Source organism: Spea bombifrons, chromosome 1, assembly GCF_027358695.1.
Source record: "Spea bombifrons isolate aSpeBom1 chromosome 1, aSpeBom1.2.pri, whole genome shotgun sequence".
NCBI lineage: Eukaryota > Metazoa > Chordata > Amphibia > Anura > Pelobatidae > Spea > Spea bombifrons.
In genome coordinates this window covers 21,960,962-21,980,036 of record NC_071087.1, presented here as the reverse complement: position 1 = coordinate 21,980,036, position 19,075 = coordinate 21,960,962, and the positions used below count along the sequence as shown (strand labels likewise).

At 40.7% G+C, this 19,075-nt stretch overlaps 1 protein-coding gene across 1 annotated transcript; it reads left to right on the top strand.

The window, feature by feature from the left end:
* Positions 1 to 2,949: 2,949 nt before the first annotated feature.
* COMMD8 (COMM domain containing 8) lies at positions 2,950 to 18,846 on the top strand. Its single transcript, XM_053458423.1, has 5 exons — positions 2,950 to 3,083; positions 7,955 to 8,110; positions 9,546 to 9,698; positions 17,659 to 17,814; positions 18,569 to 18,846. Exons 1-5 carry the CDS (start codon positions 3,018 to 3,020, stop codon positions 18,587 to 18,589), a joined length of 552 nt encoding a protein of 183 aa, XP_053314398.1. The 5' UTR covers positions 2,950 to 3,017; the 3' UTR covers positions 18,590 to 18,846.
* Positions 18,847 to 19,075: the final 229 nt, after the last annotated feature.

The following is a 19,075-nucleotide window of genomic DNA, read 5'->3' as shown; positions in this document are numbered from 1 at the left end:
GCCTTTTAACCCCCTATATGCCACTATGTGCTGTAATATGCCCCTGGCATATAGGGGTATAAGACATTTCTGGCAGAGTGGCATATAGGGGTTAATAGGCATATCATTGGGCAGAGTGGCATATAGAGGGTTAAAGGGCATATCATGGGGCAGAGTGGCATATAGAGGGTTAAAAAGCATATCATGGGGCAGAGTGGCATATAGGAGGGTATAAAGCATATCAGGGAGGCAGAATAATGGCATATAGGGGGGTATAAGGCATTTCTGGGGGCAGAGTGGCATATAGTGGGTATAAGGCATTTCTGGGGGCAGAGTGGCAAGCCTAGGGGCAGATGTTCATAACCGGGGGGGGGGGCAGGTTAGCAAATAAAAGGAAATAAAAACAAATTTTTTTTTTCTCAATCATAGCATTTCTTAAATATGAAAAAATAGTTTACATGAATAAATAAAGAAATTGTGATTGGTGGCCACATAGCTGTATGAAGAGTGCCCAAATACCCCTGGGTTCTGTCTTACAGAACTATATACTTTTTGTGAGTATTTTCGGTTTATTTGTTTAAAATTAGAGTTGCAATCCCATCAAACCTAATGTAAAATATCTACGGCCTTGTAAAAAAATAATGTACACCTTTATAGTATGTTCCCTATAAGTGCTGGGAAAGTATGGAAACTCTGTATAAATTAGGTATTTCTGAAATCAGGACACCTGAATTGATAAACCTGAAGGGGATTTTCCATCACTTTACTTAATTTTGTGAGGATTCAGTGGGGAAAAAAATATATATATTTTCAAATTTTCGCTAGATTTTACTAAATGTCTCATCCTAAATTGTCAGCTAATTATCTAACTATGGTATCAAAGGAAAGCTCTATCTCTCCTTGAAGAAAGAAAAATAGTTTACATGGGTACACCATTCGCAGGAAAAGAGAATAATCACTGAACCGACAAAAACGGCAAAATTGCTCCAGGACTGAGGGGGTTAATAGATTTCAAGGAGTTTTGCCAAATATGCAACACATTTCAATTATATTATTATTATTATCTTTTATTTATATAGCGCCAACAATCTACGCAGCGCTTAATACAATACATATATTCAAGGGGTATGACAAGATAAGAATTGACAGACTAAGACAGACAGATACATTGGGTGGAGAGACCCCGGCTCGCAAGCTTACAATCTTGAGGGAAAATGGGGTGATAAACATAAGGCACAGAGAAAGGGTGAGAGGTAGTGTGGTGGTTGTATCAATGACAAGGAAGTTCTAGTAGCTAAAATTGGGCGGCTTCTCTGAAGAAGTGAGTTTTGAGATGTTTCTTGAATGTTGGGAGGGAGGGTGAAAGCTGAAGGTTCGTTGGGAGTAGATTCCAGAGATATGGGGCAGCCTTGTAGATGGGAAAAGGAAGAGGTGATAAGCGAGGAGGAGAGCCTTATCCCATGGGAAGAACGTAAGGATTGAGTAGGAGAGTATTTGCTTATGAGGGCAGAAATGTATGGAGGAGCAGTGTTATGGAGGGCCTTATACGTTAGCACCAGGATTTTACTACACAGTTGGCAGCTTTCAAAGGAGAGGGTGTTAAAGTTACATAATTGGTAAAAAAAAGAAGGGTGTCCTTTGGCCAACACAAGAGCAGAAGACAGCAGAGTTAGTTCAGTAAAGGGGCTTTTCACCCCTTAGCTGTGGTCCCATTGGATTTTCATGGTGTGTCCTTTCACATTTCCCTCTTTACCGTTCCTCCAGCTATTTGCCGTGCAGACCAACCACATCTTCTCCAAGAGTCATGTACGTACTACCAGTCAGCTCCAGCGCTGGCTCCGCCGGTGTTTTTTTTTGGGGGGGTATAATGAAAAAGCGTGTGTGCAGAAAGTGCTCCCGATTATTTCAGAGTGCTTACCTGCCACTGATTGTAAGCTTCAACCAGCCATTTACTGGCACAAAGCATCTGACCAATGAAAAAGCACTGCAGCTTCTACTAAAGATAGGTGATTATTATCATTTTGCGAGTTTCTGGAGTGCAGATTAAAGCACGCTGGAGAGTTGCAGTTTTCAGTCACCAACCTCTCTATGCGAAATGGCCCCAGCAAGCTTCTCTGCCAAGAAGGGCTAAGATGAGAGTGCAATTGATTACAGGGCCACCACAGGCCTTTAAAATGACAATAAAATGTCAGGAATGTCCCTTTTAAAGGGAGCAAACGCGTCCGCTACTTCCAATACATTTACGGTTGTGAGTGTACAACACCCAAAGAACATTCTCACTCACCGCTGTCATATGTTACCTGGAAACAGCATTATTGTTTGTATAGATGTAGAGAGATCGCCATGAATACTCAGCACCTATATAGCTTAAGACTTGTTCAATAAGTGTCTATTCACTAAGAACGTGCATATAAGTGTCACACACTGATGGTACAGATACTGCCTGTATGATTATTCACGTCATATACTCACACATATTCTCGCTTAACATCTAGGGCTTCAAGGGGCAGGAGGGGGGTTGGTGCAACATATCAGTAAAAGCAAAGCTTGGGCTTATAACAAGCAATGCACTTCGCACTATTTTGTTTCACGTACACATTTCCTGCTTACTGGCCAAAAGAGATACAAGGCAATCAATGTCTGCCTTTTAAAGAACAACCTCATACAGCGCGCATAAAGCAGAGATTACAGCCGACCTACTCGTCACATGATACACGAGTACCTGGTCACATGACTCCTTCCCATTGCTTTAAGTAAGTTCTAAACCCAAAAGACATGGGCAAGTTTTATTGTGGTGTCTCTAATATAGGCTTCATTTTGTTAGGGACAACTGCCTCCATATCAAAGCGTCTTGGTCCTCGACAAAATGGCCGCCTCGCTCTAAGTCTGATTAATGCGCTGGAGACATTTTTTAGTTAGTGTTATTTAGGATCGCCGTGTCTGGTGTTTATTACTCTGCGTCCGGTCACTTGCTTGCTGTTCACTGGCTGACAGGCTGGGTTTTCGGTGGTCATATGACGTGAACAAGAGGACTCGTAATGGAGAGCACTGATCCCAGAGGCCTTCACTTACTGGGGAAGCTACCGGCTACCCAGTGTCCACAGGTATGCTGGAGCGGAGTAGTTTATTTCCGGTATATTTGCCGGTTATCACGTCTCTTTGCTGGCTACCGGATATTATTCTGCAGGTCGCCACAGCTACGTGTTTTTAAGGTGGAATGAAGCATGGTGACAGGATATGCCTTCCATTTTATTACACCGAACAATTCACTTTAAAACAAAAGCTTTGTATCCTTAACCCCTTCGTGACCGAAGTGTTTTTGACATTGTTTTTGCCCTTCGTGACGATGGCTGTTTTACCCCCTATTTTACACCCACTCTTTGCCAAAGTTTGCAGAGGTAGCATTTCAGTATAAATTTACTGAGAAGAGTGACTAAGAAACATCACAATATGTGTTCAGCAACAACTTCCGAATACAGTGATACCCCCATGCATAGGTTTGCTTTGATGTTTAGGGGCTAAAAGGCTGCATTTGGGATATGCACATTTCAGTTTTTCAACTTGGAATTTTGACATCTGCTCATCCTGTCCCTATTTTCTCTTTGGGACATCTTTGAAGCCAGCCAATTCAATTAACCCTGTCAAACCATTTTTTTAACAAGTCTCTAAGTTTTGAAAAGTAGACGCTCCAGGGTATTTGAAATGGTAGTACTTTAACACTTTCTGTGCCATAGTTTTTTGGGAAGTTTCAGATCAAATTTGTGAACTTGTTCATAAAAATGGAGCAGTAAGAGAGGAGAGGGAAAAAGGGCAACTGTGTGGTACAGCTTGAAGCAGGAACTGATGCAGGTTTTCCAGGGCAAGCTAGTCAATAGAACATGGAGTCCATTCTTTGCGCACACTGCATAATTTTGGGGGTTCTTTTCAGCAGGAGGCATTTTAGGTGGGGCGCGTCAATAATTCAATCATTGAAATGTCATATTTAGTTACTGCCGATTGGCTCCAGCGCTGGCTCAGAGAACTCTCCAGGAGTGATCAAGTTTTGTAACGGTTTTGTGGTATATAGGGACACTTACTGGAAACACACTTTGTCTCCAGCACACAGGGGCTGACTCTGTGTTGGTTGTTCAGTGCAGCTCTGCACTGGTCACCCAGGGGGTTGAGGTGGCAGCCGGTCACCCAGGGGGTTGAGGTGGCAGCTGGTCAGCCAGTGCTAGTAGGCTAGGAGTTGAGTGACACTTCCTGCACTGTATCACTCACTCTCCATTATACCCTGAATAAAGCTGCTGAAATAAAAGCTTATACAACAGTGTGCACTGCAGTCTCATTCTGGGACACTACATTGTCCCGAAACAAAGGTATCTTGGACAGTGTCTCAAAATGCAGGACTGTCGCAGGAGATCCGGGACACCGGGCCACCCTACGAGTCCAGTGGGTCTAATGAGGCCTCCATGCGCAAAAGCAGAAAGCTGTGGTGTTGATTTCAAGCAGCCAGTTATTGACTCAAAACATATACCGCATTTGCTCAATTATAAGACAAGGTATTTTTTCAAAGCACGGGGAGAAGTCTAGGGTCCGCAAACTTGCGGGCGGTTTTTAGGGTGTTTCGGGCGGTCAGACAATGTACCTGCGGGTCCCAGTAATCCTGCGCACTCCCGCAAGGCTGCCTCCGTGTTGCTCCCACACAGCGTCCCTTCTCTTGTTCCGCCCAGGAGCCCAGCGGAGTCAGGTAAGGGGGTGGGCGGGAGTGGAACACACACGTTGCGGGAGCGGGCGGTAATGGTCAGAAATTCAGCGGGATTAAAAAAAAACAGTTTTATTTTTTTTATAAAAAATCATAGTTTTTATTAAATAAGAAAAAATTGTTGACATGTGAATTAATATTCTTATAGGGTTGTCTTATTCAGGCTTTTTCTTGTTTTCCTAAATTAATATTCAAATTTTGGGGGGTCGTCTTATAATCGGCAAATACTGCTTTTTTTTCTCAGGTTTGAAAAATGCATGTTTACAAAGTACCGTATTTGCTCGATTATAAGACGACCCTGATTATAAGACGACCCCCCAAAATCTGAATATTAACTTAGGAAAAAAAAGAAAAAGCCTGAATATAAGACGACCCTAAAGGAAAAAAGTTTTACCAGTAAATGTTAATTCATGTAAACTATTTTTTTAATAAAAGCTATGATTGAGAAAAATATTTTTTTTGTTTTTATTTCCTTGTATTTTCCAACCTGTCCCCCAGTTACGCACATCTGCCCCCAGGCTTGCCACACCAATATGGCACTGTGGCCCACGATATGCCTTTTAACCCTCTATATGCCCCTGTGCCCCATGGTATGCCTTTTGACATCCCCTGTGTGCCACTCTGCCTCCAGAAATGCCTTATACCCCTATATGCCACTCTGTCATTTAGGGGGTTAAAAGGCATATTATGGGGCAGAGTGGCATATATGGAGGTATAAGGCATTTCAGGAGGCAGAGTGCTCTATTAAATGCCCCCTTAACACCACTCTGCCTCCTGAAATGCCTTATACCTCCCTATATGCCACTCTGCCCCATAATATGCCTTTTAACCCCCTAATATGCCAGAGTGGCATATAGGGGTATAAGGCATTCCAGAAATGCCCTATGACACACACACACACACACACACACACACACACACACACACACACACACACACACACACACACACACACACACACACACACACACACACACACACACACACACACACACACACACACACACACACACACACACACACACACACACACACACACACACACACACACACACACACACACACACACACACACACACACACACTCTCTCTCTCTCTCTCTTACTTACCGGTGCTTCCAATTTCCTGCTGTATTGCCGGGGCAGCGGGTTGACGTCTCCTTCCGCTGCAGCCGGAAGGAGGTGGAGTTGGCAGCGGGGGTTTGTCTGCGTCTGTCGCGGATACCTTCCCCGGCTGTCAGAGATCAGAGTTCCCCGCACCGGTGCGGCGGGGGGGGGTGGAGACAGGAGGATCCAGGTCCCCTGCAGGGGTGCGGGGGATCTGGATCTTAGTCTCATAATCAGACCTCTATTTGAGGTCTGATTAGAAGACGACCCCGATTAGAAGCATTTGCTCTGAAAAAAACCTCGTCTTATAATCAAGCAAATACGGTACTTACAAAGTTCTTTCATATGCATTTATTGTTCAGGGGGTTCTCTGGGGCGCTGGAGTGTAACTAACCAACATCTTCCTGCAATAGAAGCTTACTGGTACCTTTTATAATGTATAATGATGTCATTTGAAAGTGCGGCTTTAGTGATTTAACCCTAGTGTGCAAGGGTTAACGATAACAGCCCTTTGGTCACTCACTTAACCCTTAAACACACCACAGAAAACCACACCAGACTGGTACTACGCTGCCACCACCAAGTTATCTTTTAAGCTGACTACGGTTTATGGATGCTTCGGTAACACCCGGTACCACACCGAACTGATCAAAAACGTATAAAACCCAATTTTTAAGTAAAACAAGTAACGTGTTTTATTCCAGCTTTCTCGGAAGGTAGAGTTCGGTTAGAGCACAGAGACGGAAACTGGATTAATATGTAGATTAATCTGACGAATGTCACAGTGCTTATGTGGGTTCTCCGGGATGTTTCAAATCCATACAAAGTTCCAGGAGAGGTTCTCTCATTTTCCAAAAAAACAGTCAATTTTATCCCCTGGTGAGACGTTCCACTCCTCCAGCGTCACAGAGAGATGTCCCAGGCTTAGCCCTTAGTATCACACGCATATCAAACTAACATACATTTGTTAAGATTGACAGATCCCATGGTGTCCTCAAGATGACCAAAACCCAGCATAGAACACATCACCCTAAATTCCATGTTACCACTAATGGTGGTGGAGGCTGTAGGAGGTGTCGGTCAGTCTGTGTGGCTTAAGAGGGCGCAGCTGTAGGCTGTAAAATCGGGCTGGGTGAACCCCTCCAATACCAAACCCCTGCATTAGCCCAACACAGGTTCTGCATGACACCCAGTATGTATTTGTGGTTTAATCTATGCAGCTGATTTAAGTACAGACAGATCTAAAAGAAGAATAATAGACATTTAACTTCAGATTCATTGCTTACCACCCAAGCAAAAAAAAGATCAGCCAAATCTTTACAAAATGTATATTGAAGAATACTGAGAGCGCTCAAAATCAGTATAATTAAAAACCCACATTACAGCACATTTTAAATGAAAACAGCTGCACAATCGCTCCATGAGTGTGATTATGGAGAGCTAACACCACAATCTCCGCAAAGATCTGAAATGTAAATACGTTTACTATTAAATTCTGTATTAACTGTTCTCACCACAGTAACTGTACATCATCCACATAAGCTTCTTTGCTGGCAAAAATAACTTGCATCTTTTTTTTAATTTGAGCCAATATTATAAAAAAAATTTTGAATTTCTGTTAAAGCTTGTAAATGCTGCTTTTACTATCTGACTGTGATGTTATACTATTCTTCCTATTTTACACCGTATATACACATGATGTTACTAAATATCCTCTATGGATGGTCGCAGTCTTAGGGGTTTGTGTGGGAGATCCCTAGTATTTGTATACTTTTCGGTCATTGTAACTTGTAGATAACTGTGTTTGTAGTTCGTTGTATAATAAATCCATACACTATTCTATGAATGGGTGTTTTGGATCACCACAATTTGTAATCTGCTTTTCCCAGCTGCTGTCCATGGTACTTATTTACATTATCATGCACCCAAGACTTGCCAACTCTGGATAAAACACCTACCAAAGCACTAATATGTAGAGATAATTGCAAATAGTACTGTTATCAGAATTTGTTGTTTCTTTACTTTAACCAAGTTACTTTATGGAGTTCTTGTACTTTCTGGTACTTGTGGCATTGTCATTTATTAACATAGCTAATGCTGGAATAAACGTCATTCTGCTCTCCAGTTTCTTCACAGGGTCGTCGATGGAGTATGTGGTCGTGCGCAGCCTCGCTTTCAGGATTATGGCAGTGTATGGAACCTGAGGGAATGGCTAGAGGTTTTGGAGGACTTTTCAGCATTCTTTAAAACTAGCGTTGGCAAAGATGAACCCTTTGAAGAGGTAGGTTGGTACCCTAATATTCATCACCTTCTAAAATAGGCTCAAAGAACTGGAATTTTATTGATACACAATCTAGGGATGTTTGGCTATGCAAGATTGTTATGCCTGACTGGCTTGTTTTTTTGGCGATGCAGTGATTCAAGAGCATGTGTGAGCTACGTATGTAGTGTAAGGCTTGACAAATTTGGTGTGGATCTAGGAGCCAGACAAAAAAATCTAGGAGCCGGTTTTTTCCCGTTCGTTTTTTTAAAAACTTTGAATATGTCAAGGGGTTAAACACAATCCAAAAGTGCTTAACCCCTTGACATATTCAAAGTTTCAGTCATATATATAGCCTCTTTCTTCTGAGGTGATGCTCCACCATCATGTGTCCCTTTAACATAATATATCATAATTAAACCCAAATCATTATAAAGATAATAAAGCTCTCTTCAAATATATGTAGTAAATGGGGAAAAAAAAGTTTTTAATAAAGTACAGATTAATACCAATACACCCAGACACTCACACAAACTACAACATGCTGAAGTAGAATGGGGTCACAGAGGAGAACTGAATCCCTACATATGCTATAAAAAAAAACACGAAAAAAATGAAGTATTAGAATTGTTTCCTAGGATGGATGCTGTACCCTGGCCTACCTGAAACAAGGAAGAAAACACAAAAAATAATCTGCCATGTCTCCCACATACACACAGATACAACATACATATGTGTGGTAAATCAGTATTACATGTTCATGGGAGACCCCAAATCGTAAATGCATGTGGTTAAAAGCTGATACATTTCCATAAGTGATACATTCCCCTAAATACCAAAATAACGCCCACAAAGTATGTATTCCATAAAAGCACAGCCATTGAAGATATCAGACACTTTGCTTACCTTTCACAAAACTATGTGAAAAGACAGTTAAAAACTACATTTTCTACAACTTGGATACAGGAACATGTTACTCCTGTCTTTAAATCTCCTTCTAGTAAGGAGGTGTATTGTGTCCCTGATATACATGTTTTGTTACAGAGAGACAACCTTTATGTCAAGCAGACATTCCAGGGGTACCAAACCTCCCAGATCATGTGTGTTATATACTCGTATTAGTTATATACATTATTAATTGGGTTGTTTGCCCTGGAATCTATGTAAAGTTAATCTGTACTTGTAACAGCTTCCACTAGGCCCCATTTTCTTGCGTTTATTGTTCGTCTGTGTATAGGGCAATGTGTGAGCCGTGATCCACATCATGGAGCCACATATTACTGCTGAGGACGTACACATGTAATGAAGCAGAACTGTGCAGCAGACACACGCTGCGCGTATCCCCATGCAAGAATAAATAATATAAACAAATCATGCTTTTATTTAATAAAGCGCACGGGTACATGCATCATCATCTAATTTTCCTTGTTTGCACTGTCTCTGTTCTGGCTTCAAGGTGGCTAGCCATTTAAATGGCCTAAGTGCCGAGCATCAAGATGCAATTTTGAAGTGCTTGAAAAGCAGAAAACCTGAAATCTCTGAAGCTCTAATGGAGAAGGTGTGCGCAATGTCCTCTGCTTACCTACGAGACTTTGACTGGCAGCTCAAGGTATGTATTCCTTACGGAGTCTTGCGTGTTTGCGGAATGTGTTTTCTGATTTGGTTTAGAGGGCCTACTTTAAAGTTGCTCTGCTACCTAATCTGCTGAATGTAATACTTCTGCATTTGAAACGTACTAGTGTGGAATATCCTTCCCAGCAATAATTAAGCATGTAAAAGTTTATATAAGGAACATCCTTAGATCGAAGGTGCTCCCAAACACACGCCTTCTCGAAAAGTTTTCTTTATAAAAACGAGAGTGATTACTGGGTAATTGCATGGGAAATATATAGAAAGAACCCCCCTTCTATTCTCTTTGAATATGAAAACAACTAACTTTTATGAATGCACACTGGCACCAAAGTAACAGATGGCATGCCCTAAAGTAATAATTACATTTTTTCATGTTTGTGCGGCTTTGAGTACAAGATTTTTCTTGCTATAGTTTGCTTGGTTTTAATGTAATTCTGGTTATGCAGTAGCAGTTCGGAAGTGTTGTAAATGCTGCAGGCTACAAGCCAAGCACTCAACAACAAAAAATAAATTATAGTCCACAGGAAATAATGGCATAACTGAGATAAATGGAAAGAAACACTGCAGACTAAACTACTAGGGCTGAGAAGGGCACAATGTGTGAGAACCTCACTATCTCTAATATTATGTAGATATTAGGGCTGCAACAACTAATCGATAATATCGATAATGAAAATCGTTGCCAAAACAAAACAACTTGCCTTTTAACCCCTTCAGGACCGGGATTTTTAAGCTGGGCTGAGAAGGGCACAATGTGTGAGAACCTCACTATCTCTAATATTATGTAGATATTAGGGCTGCAACAACTAATCGATAATATCGATAATGAAAATCGTTGCCAAAACAAAACAACTTGCCTTTTAACCCCTTCAGGACCGGGATTTTTAAGCTAGGGTGTCGCTAAAGGACCGGAGCCGTTTTTGTGTTTTTGCCATGTCTTTCTTCAACTGTAATTTTTCTCTTATCAAGTGGTGCACCCACACAAATCATATATTGTTTTTTTCAGCACAAGTAGGGCTTTCATTTGAAACCATATTAAGCTGGGTAGTACATTGTTTTATTTGAAATAAACTGGAAAAAGTGGGGAAAAAAATAAAAAAACGCATTTTTTTACAGTTTTGTATACATACAAATTGTACACACATTGAACCAATGGGAAAAAATTATCCCAAATATATTCATTAAGTTGTCCTGATTTGGAAACCACCCAACACGGCCAGGATTTTTATCTATTTTGACCAGTATAGGGGAAAATATTGCAAGGCATGCATTACGTTTTTGAAATGTAATTTTTTTCAAATTTGGCATGGTAGTCTAATAACTGCAATAGTTGTCACAGATACTGATTATCCCCCCAAAATTATATGTTTATGAACAGTAGATAAGTCAAGGTGTACAACTAGGGTCATTTTGACACTTTTCAAACAGGGATTTTATCGCCAATTGCTGCCAAATTTTGAGGTATTTTTATATTTTTTTGGTTTTTTTGCATATGTTGCAATGTTGCTTTAGATTTTATATTATATTTTGTATAGAATATGTGCAACTGCAGAAAAAAACACCAAATTGTGTTCACCAACATCCCCCGGTTCCAACAAGGCCTCACATGCATGGTTCATGCAATTTTTGAGGAAGCTATGAGGGCAAAACTGGAACATGCGCATTTTCTTTTTCACATTTGGAATTTTCAGAAATTGGTTTCCTGGGCCCATATCCCATTTGGGACATTTTGGAAGCCCCCCGCTGTAAATTACCCCATAAAAGTATATATTTATGAACAGTAGACAAGTCAAGGTGTTCAACTAGGGTAGTTTTGACAGTTTTCAGTTAGCCATTTCTTCACTGATGTCTGCCAAACTTCACAGGGAAATTATTTTATTGCGTTTTTAACGCATACATTTCAATGTTGCACTGAATTTCTTGCACACCATAAGTGCAACAGTGGAAGAAAGCACCACATTTTGTTCACCAAGATCCCCTGATTCCAACAAGACCTCACATGCATGGTTCATGCCTTTTTTGAGGAAGCTATGAGGGCAAAACTGGAACATGTGCATTTACATTTTTTTAAATATTTTTTTTTAATCAGATTACTTGTAAGTGACAGGTTTAGGCCGCTGACATCAATCAGGGAGACCGATCAATAATCAGCGACTTAAAATGTCACCGACAAGTGATCAGGTAATAATTATGATTTTTCAATTTGTGTTTTTTCATAATTACCCTAGATGACCCCTCTCTCTTTGTAGAGCAGGGTCATCCGTGGGCTGCCGTAATGATCCGATCACTCCTATTGGCCAGGAGCGATCTGATCAGCCCAGCATTTGACCTGGAAGCACCCTGGACTTTCAGGCCAGTGGTGTTATTTTTTTATTATTATTATTATTATTTTATTAATTTTTTTAAATTAATTTATTTTTTAATTTTTTTTATTATTATTATTTTTTACATTTTTTTTAACTCTTTCAATGCTGATGCTCCATTGAAGCACAGCATTGACTGGTATTTAGTCCCCACAAGCTTGTGGGGACTAATATTAACCCTTGCAATGCTGCGATGGGGGTCATACACAATCGCAGCATTGAAGGGGTTAATTGAGGAAGAGGGGGGTAGGGGTTAACTGAGGAAGGGTGAGGGTGGGGGGGCTGGTCTCCACACTCATGTGGAGACCAAAGAACCCTGTCTCCCTGTCCCTGAAGCTGCCTCTGGCAGCTGGGACACAATCTCCAACAGACTGGAGATTGTAGGGGAGGAGTCTCTCTGATCAGTCCTACAGGACTGATCAGAGGACTTCTGGGGGCTCGTTTTTGCTGTTGCTGGTCTGCCTGGGTTCCCAGGCAGACCACCAGCAGCAGAGCCCCCTACAAAACGGGAATTAACCCCTTCAATGCCGCGATTGCGGCATTCAATGCCGCGATCGCGGCATTGAAGGGGTTAACACTGCACTGACGCTCTCATGGAGCGATCAGGCAGCAGGGGGGTGTTGGATCAGGCCCCCACACTTGTGTGGGGACCCATTCAACACCCCCCCCCTTTCCCTGAAGCTGCCTGTGGCAGCTGAAACCGCGATTGCAGATTTTTCTGCAATCGCTGTTTCTGCCTACAAAATCACTCCGTAGGAGTGATCGTAGGCTTGGGGGCGGGCTTAGACAGGCTGTGCTGTCTGCCCAGGAGTCCTGGGCAGACAGCAGCAGCAGCGCCTCCACGATCACCGCGATCGTGGTGATGTGGGGGCGTTTTTTGGAGGAGACGTACCTGGTACGTCCCGGTCTACCGGTGACCAGTAACCAGGAAGTACCAGGTACGTCCCGGTGCTGAAGGGGTTAAAAGATGGTTGTGCTTTCACAATGTTCCAGAGGCCAGGGCTGCATTAACAGCAATTTCTCCAGGGCCCTATACCTGTCATTTGTCTGAAGATGTGGTGAATCTTTGTCAATGTGGCCTTCAGCAGTCATTAGGCATTTTTGTTTGTTTAAATGTGCAATGAGACAGCAGAAGCATATTTTCAGTTTTCTCAATTGATATATTCATACCTGGGAACTTTCCGGGTTTGACCCGGAGAACTTTGGGAGAAGCGCCCCTTCTCTGGGTCGTGGGAGCGGGGTCTTGACATGTTCCACTCCCCACACATTTCCCCTTTAAATGCCCACAAGTTCCCAGTTATGGATATACTGTCTCTTATGTATTTATTATGCACCTGTATATTAAAGACCATCTACGCTGGATCAAATAAAGCTCAGCCGTTCTGTCGTTTTACTCATTCAGCAAAAGATATTAATTAATTATTACTATGGACTTATAGCTGCCTATTATACACAATTTTTTCCTCCAAAACTGAGTATAAAATACCTGTGTATTATAAATCAAAATGTTACGGTACATTGCGTCTACATTATTTTCGGACTGGGAAAATGCAAACAAGTTTGCTTTAAGTATTGCAATAGAAGGGGACCTAAACAATGAAAGTTTGAGAAGGGGAATGCCAAAATACTTTACTGTGTGACTGTTTTAGCATGCAGAGACAAGGGCGCATTGCATACACACACACTCATCCAGCATTTCCCCTTTGTAGCTCATAATTGAACAGAGTGCAGCTCTGTCTGACCCAATAACACACTATCCTGCTATACAAACTGGGCTTCCGGCACCAACATATGGGATGGACTTGACAACAAAGGAGCAGGAGGCTTTGATATATCGATAAACATTATGTATTTCACAAATATCCTGTATTAAATCAAAAGGAACCTTTGATTGAAAGGTTCTCTGTATGACATCTTATTAATTCTACAAACCTGTCCTGTTACCTGTATTACTGCGGTTTAGGATTTAGAGAATACTTTAGTATTTCTACGTACTCTACTGTAGTGACTGTGTGTATATTCTGTATATAAATGGGTTAATCAAGTGTAAGAAGAGCAGTAGGTGTAGTGTGAATACTAAACACTTCATTGGAACCGGTACAACTTGATGTATTGCCTGACTGAGTCCACTAGACACCCCTCCTAATGATTGAGTTTAGGCGTTTCAGCCACCCCCATTGCTAACAGGTGTATAGAAGCACATAGGCAATCCTCTCCACAGACAAACATTGGCAGTAGCATAGGCTGTACTATGACTTTTTCAACGTGGCACTGTCATAGAATGTTAGCTTCGCCAAAAGTCAGTTTGTGATGTATTTGCCCTGATCTAACGTAAGTGCTATTATTGTGAGTGGAAGCTTCTAGGAGTAACAGTTCAGCCATGAAGCAGGAGACCACACACTCGCAGAGCAGGGCTACTGAGGGCTGAAGTGCCTAGCACATAAAAATCACCTGCCCTCTATAACATCACTCTCTATAGAGTTCCAAACTGCCTGGAAGCAACAGCTCAAGCATTGAGTGTTGGTAGCTTCGTAAAATACAAGATCACAGTGCCAAGCACTGGGTGGAGTAATCACCGTTTGGTTTCGGAGTAATGAAAACCTGTTCTCTGGAGTGATGATTAACACTTGTGTACCTGATGGGCAAATCTGGGTTTGGCAGAAGGCCAGGAGAATGCTCCCTACCAGAATGCATAGAGCCTACTATAATTATAGTGTTCTGGAGCTGATTTCAGGGTTTGTGCTAGGCTTCGTAGTCCCAGTAAAGGGTAATGTTAATGCTACAGCATACAGAGACATTTTAGACTGTTGTATGCTTCTAACTTTGTGGCACCGGTTTGAAGAAGACCCTTTCCTATACCAGCATGACTGTACCGCTGTGCACAAAGCAAGGTCCATAAAGACATGGTTTGTTGTAGGAGAACTTGAGCTGCCCGCACAGAGCCCTGACCTTAAGCCCACTCAACACCTTTGAGATGAATTGGAACACAGATTGCGAGCCAGACCTTCTCATCCAATGTGAATTCCTGACCTCACAGATGAAAAAGATGAAAGAGATGTGGAGAGCCTTCCCAGATGATTGGAGGCTGTTGTCGTTGCAATGGAGTCTGGGCGGCATCAACACCATATTAATGCCTATGGTTTGGAAATGGGATGTCCAATAAGCGCATATAGGTGTGATTATATATATATATATATATATATATATATATATATATATATATATATATATATATATATATATATATATATTGAAAAAGAAAGTACACACTTGTTGAAGTCTATGGTTTTACATATCAGGACATAACAATCATCTATTCAAGATCTTAAACTTAGGTAAATACAACTTCAGATGAACAAACCATGTGACACACTGCATCATGTCATGATTTATAAAAAAAAAATAAAAACAAAATGGAGAAGTCATCTGTGAAAACCCAAGTATAGCTTATGATGATTCAGTAGCTTGTAGAACCACCTTTAGCAGAAATAGCTAAGTAATTGTTTTGTGTCCCTCCCATTGTTGTGGAGGAATTATGGCCCATAGTTCTTCAGTTCATTAAAGTTTGAAGGCATACGTTATTGCAGAGCTCTCCTGAAGTCCCTCCACAGCTTTTCAATCTGATTGAGGTCATTGCAGCGCCTTGATTCTTTTCTTTTTCAGGCATTCTGTTGTAGATTTATAGGTGTGCTTGGGATTATTGTCCTGTTGCTTGACCCAATTTCGGCCAATCTTTAGCTGTCAGGCAGATGGCGTTACAAATGACTCTAGAATACAGGGGAGTTCATGGTTGATTCAATGACTGCAAGGTTCCCAACTCTGCATATCATTCCTCCAACACCACCATGCTTGAAATGAATATGCTGTTTTAAAATTTTTGCCAAACGTGGCGCTGTGCATTATGGCCAAACTTCTCTACTTTGGTCTCGTCTGTCCAAAGGACATTGTTCCAGAGGTCTTGTGGTTTGTTCAGATGCTGCTTTGCAAATCTAAGCCGTGCTGTCATGTTCTTTTTAGAGAGGAGAAGCTTTCTCCTGGCAACCAATCCAAACAAACCATGATAGGCAGGACACATTGCTTTGCCAAGATCACTGCTGATTTCTTTTCTCCTTGGCATTGTGTTAACACACACCTGAATGCAAACCAGCAAACTGATAAAACTTTTGGCTTTTAGAGTTAGTTGCTGATAATCATGTGTTGATGATCAATAAATCAAGGGCATTTAGCAGTATTTGTGTGCTACTTAGCATCTTAATTTCTATGGAAGCAGTAAGAATGTACCTAGCTTTTAAAACATGGCTTCTCCATTTTGGCTTTATTTTTTTAATAAATCATGACACGGTGTAATACATTGTGTTGTTCATCTGAGGTTCTTTTGTTCTCCAATGTATTTTATATATGGGCTTTCATTTTTATTTTTCTCCCTAACATTCTTTTCAAACAGTTGAGACAGGGTGGAACTTTAAAACAGAAATTGTTCTCGCAAATAACAGAACACCATGTCTTGTTCAGTCCGGTCTGCTGCTTGATATCGATTTGTCTTGTTGATTGAATGTTGGTGAATGTGAAGCAGAAACTGGGAGAGAGAAACCATAAGAATTTGATACAGTTTGAGAGTGCGATGATAGTGTATGTCTCTGTCTTAAGGAATCACAGCTTGAAAATTTAGTTCGCTTCTTCTCTTGCAAGGTTATTATGTTTGTGAGCAGTCAGTACTTGGTCAGTAAATGCAGAAGACGAATACTATCTGTTATCCAGATATAGGCAGTTTACCCTTTTATTAATTTTTGAAGTATAGAATTTATTCTACATGTGTATGATCACTTTCTAACTTCTATGTTTACAAGATTTAGGTAATGGGTGTCATACTGTTCATTTTTTCTAGTGGAAGAGAGCCTGTTGGGTTTTCGGGAAGGCTAGGGGGAACATCTATAGAATTATTGACATTTAAGAAACAACAATAAGTAGTTTATACTGTGGAACTTTATTAATCAACAGAGTTTACTGTCCTTCTCATCTGGTCAACCCAATCTAGAGTCCTGTTTCCCAGCCCAACCCGTAAAATATAAAAATAAAATTCAAAACATTTGCACTGCGTCAAAATGTATTTGTTATATAAGCTGCACCAACCTTTAACTGAAGCATGGTTGTCAAGCCTTGTGTGAGCCATGCTACTACATTAGATAAAATAAATGCAGCTTGTGGTTCGGAACTCTTAATACAAGTGAATGCATGCCTGTGATCTGATACCATAAGCATATCCACATTTGTTAGAGAATTTCAACTAAACTGATTACGTAACGTGTGTAACATCACTGCTCCTGATCTTAGGTTGACGACATGTCCCGGTTTGCCTGAGACAGTCCCGCAATGGGACTTTAAGTCCCGGTCCCAGACAGCCCCTGAGTTAGAGGCTTCAGCCAATCAAGAGAGACTTTTATACTCTGCCCTGTGCATGAGGTACACCAGTGAGGTTTCAGCGTTTGAGGCTTTTGGCTAAACACTCCTGAAACATTAGCACATATTTTTGTTCCCTCAGTATTGAATTGTTTTGTTTTTTTCTCTGTTTTGCAGCTTGCCCTTTCAAGTGATAAACTGTCATCCCTACAAATGCCGCTCGTTAATCTGGATTTAGATATTACAGAAAGAGCCACTGTTACACCAGTGTCGGTTGAAATGAATAAAGAGGAACTGCAGAACCTTATAAATGCATTGGAAGCTGCTAATAAGGTATGCAATACACTATTCATTATCTGAAACAAAACCTGCAAATCAGAGAATCCAACTGGCCCAGTAATATAGCAGCCCAAAACACAGTTTGCAGGCAACATACAATGTGCACAAATCCTGTCCTGTCCAAAACTCATCCACTAACAATGGGAAGGAGTAGAAATCACAGAAGCACAGTAAGGACCTGGCAGGGGCTATATGTGTAATTGCAAATAAAGCATGCAGATGCTTCAGATTGTGATCCCAATGCGTCAAATCTGAGTAAACCACTTCCTTCCCCTCTATCAAAAAGAATCCTTCTTTGTTAATTTGTAATACACTTTTGATGGACAAATTTAGCATTTGAGAGTCAACCTATTGTATAATACAAGCCATGAAACCACTTTGGTCTTGGTCATTTCCATTGTGTATTTTTGTGTATGTGTGTGTTATATATGTAACCCATTGAAATAAAATCACATTTCTACTTTGATAAATCCATAAGAATGATTAATTATTTTATGAATTGAATTGTAGGCACACTCTGACCTCAACTACAGTAGCATCTTTTTAATTCATGTGAACTCATTTGATAAATTCTGTCGGTCTCCGTCTTTTACATTCATCCGTTATACATTGGCTCGATTCCACAAATATCTCAGCAGCTGTACAGTTTTACATTTTATTATGGCACATCACATTATGGTAATTTCCTTCATCTTCTGTTTGTGAATAAGGATCGTAAAGCATACAGTTTTATATTGTCTATTTGCAGGTTGTTCTACAGTTGAAATGATTCAAAACAGTTTGCCTCTCGGACTTGGTCTATTGGAACAGAACAGCTGAAGGACTGTAAAGAAACCTGAATTTGGTGCACAGTCTCCCATATTCTTCAGTTTTCATTCGTCTGCTGGTAACTCCCACTGTGTTAATTCACAGGGCATAAAATCCAAATGACATTCTCTGAATTCTTTAACTAATGGTCACCATTTGATGATACCAACCTCAGACTGAGTTACATTCCATAAATAAAGTTTGTGGTGTTTGAGTCCACCTCTGCCTAATAATGTGTAACCGTGTATAGTATGTAAGTTTCATGATTTTGTGTTTTATTTTTTATTTTTATACTTAGCAGAAGTATATAAACGTACTTGAAAATAGTATTACTAAGATCTTCAGATAAAGCTTAATTTTTCAACATTTAATTAGTCAGCTAAACTACAACATATTGTTATGCGATGACTTAAAATAAAAAGAAATATGTTGGAATATTATGACTTGG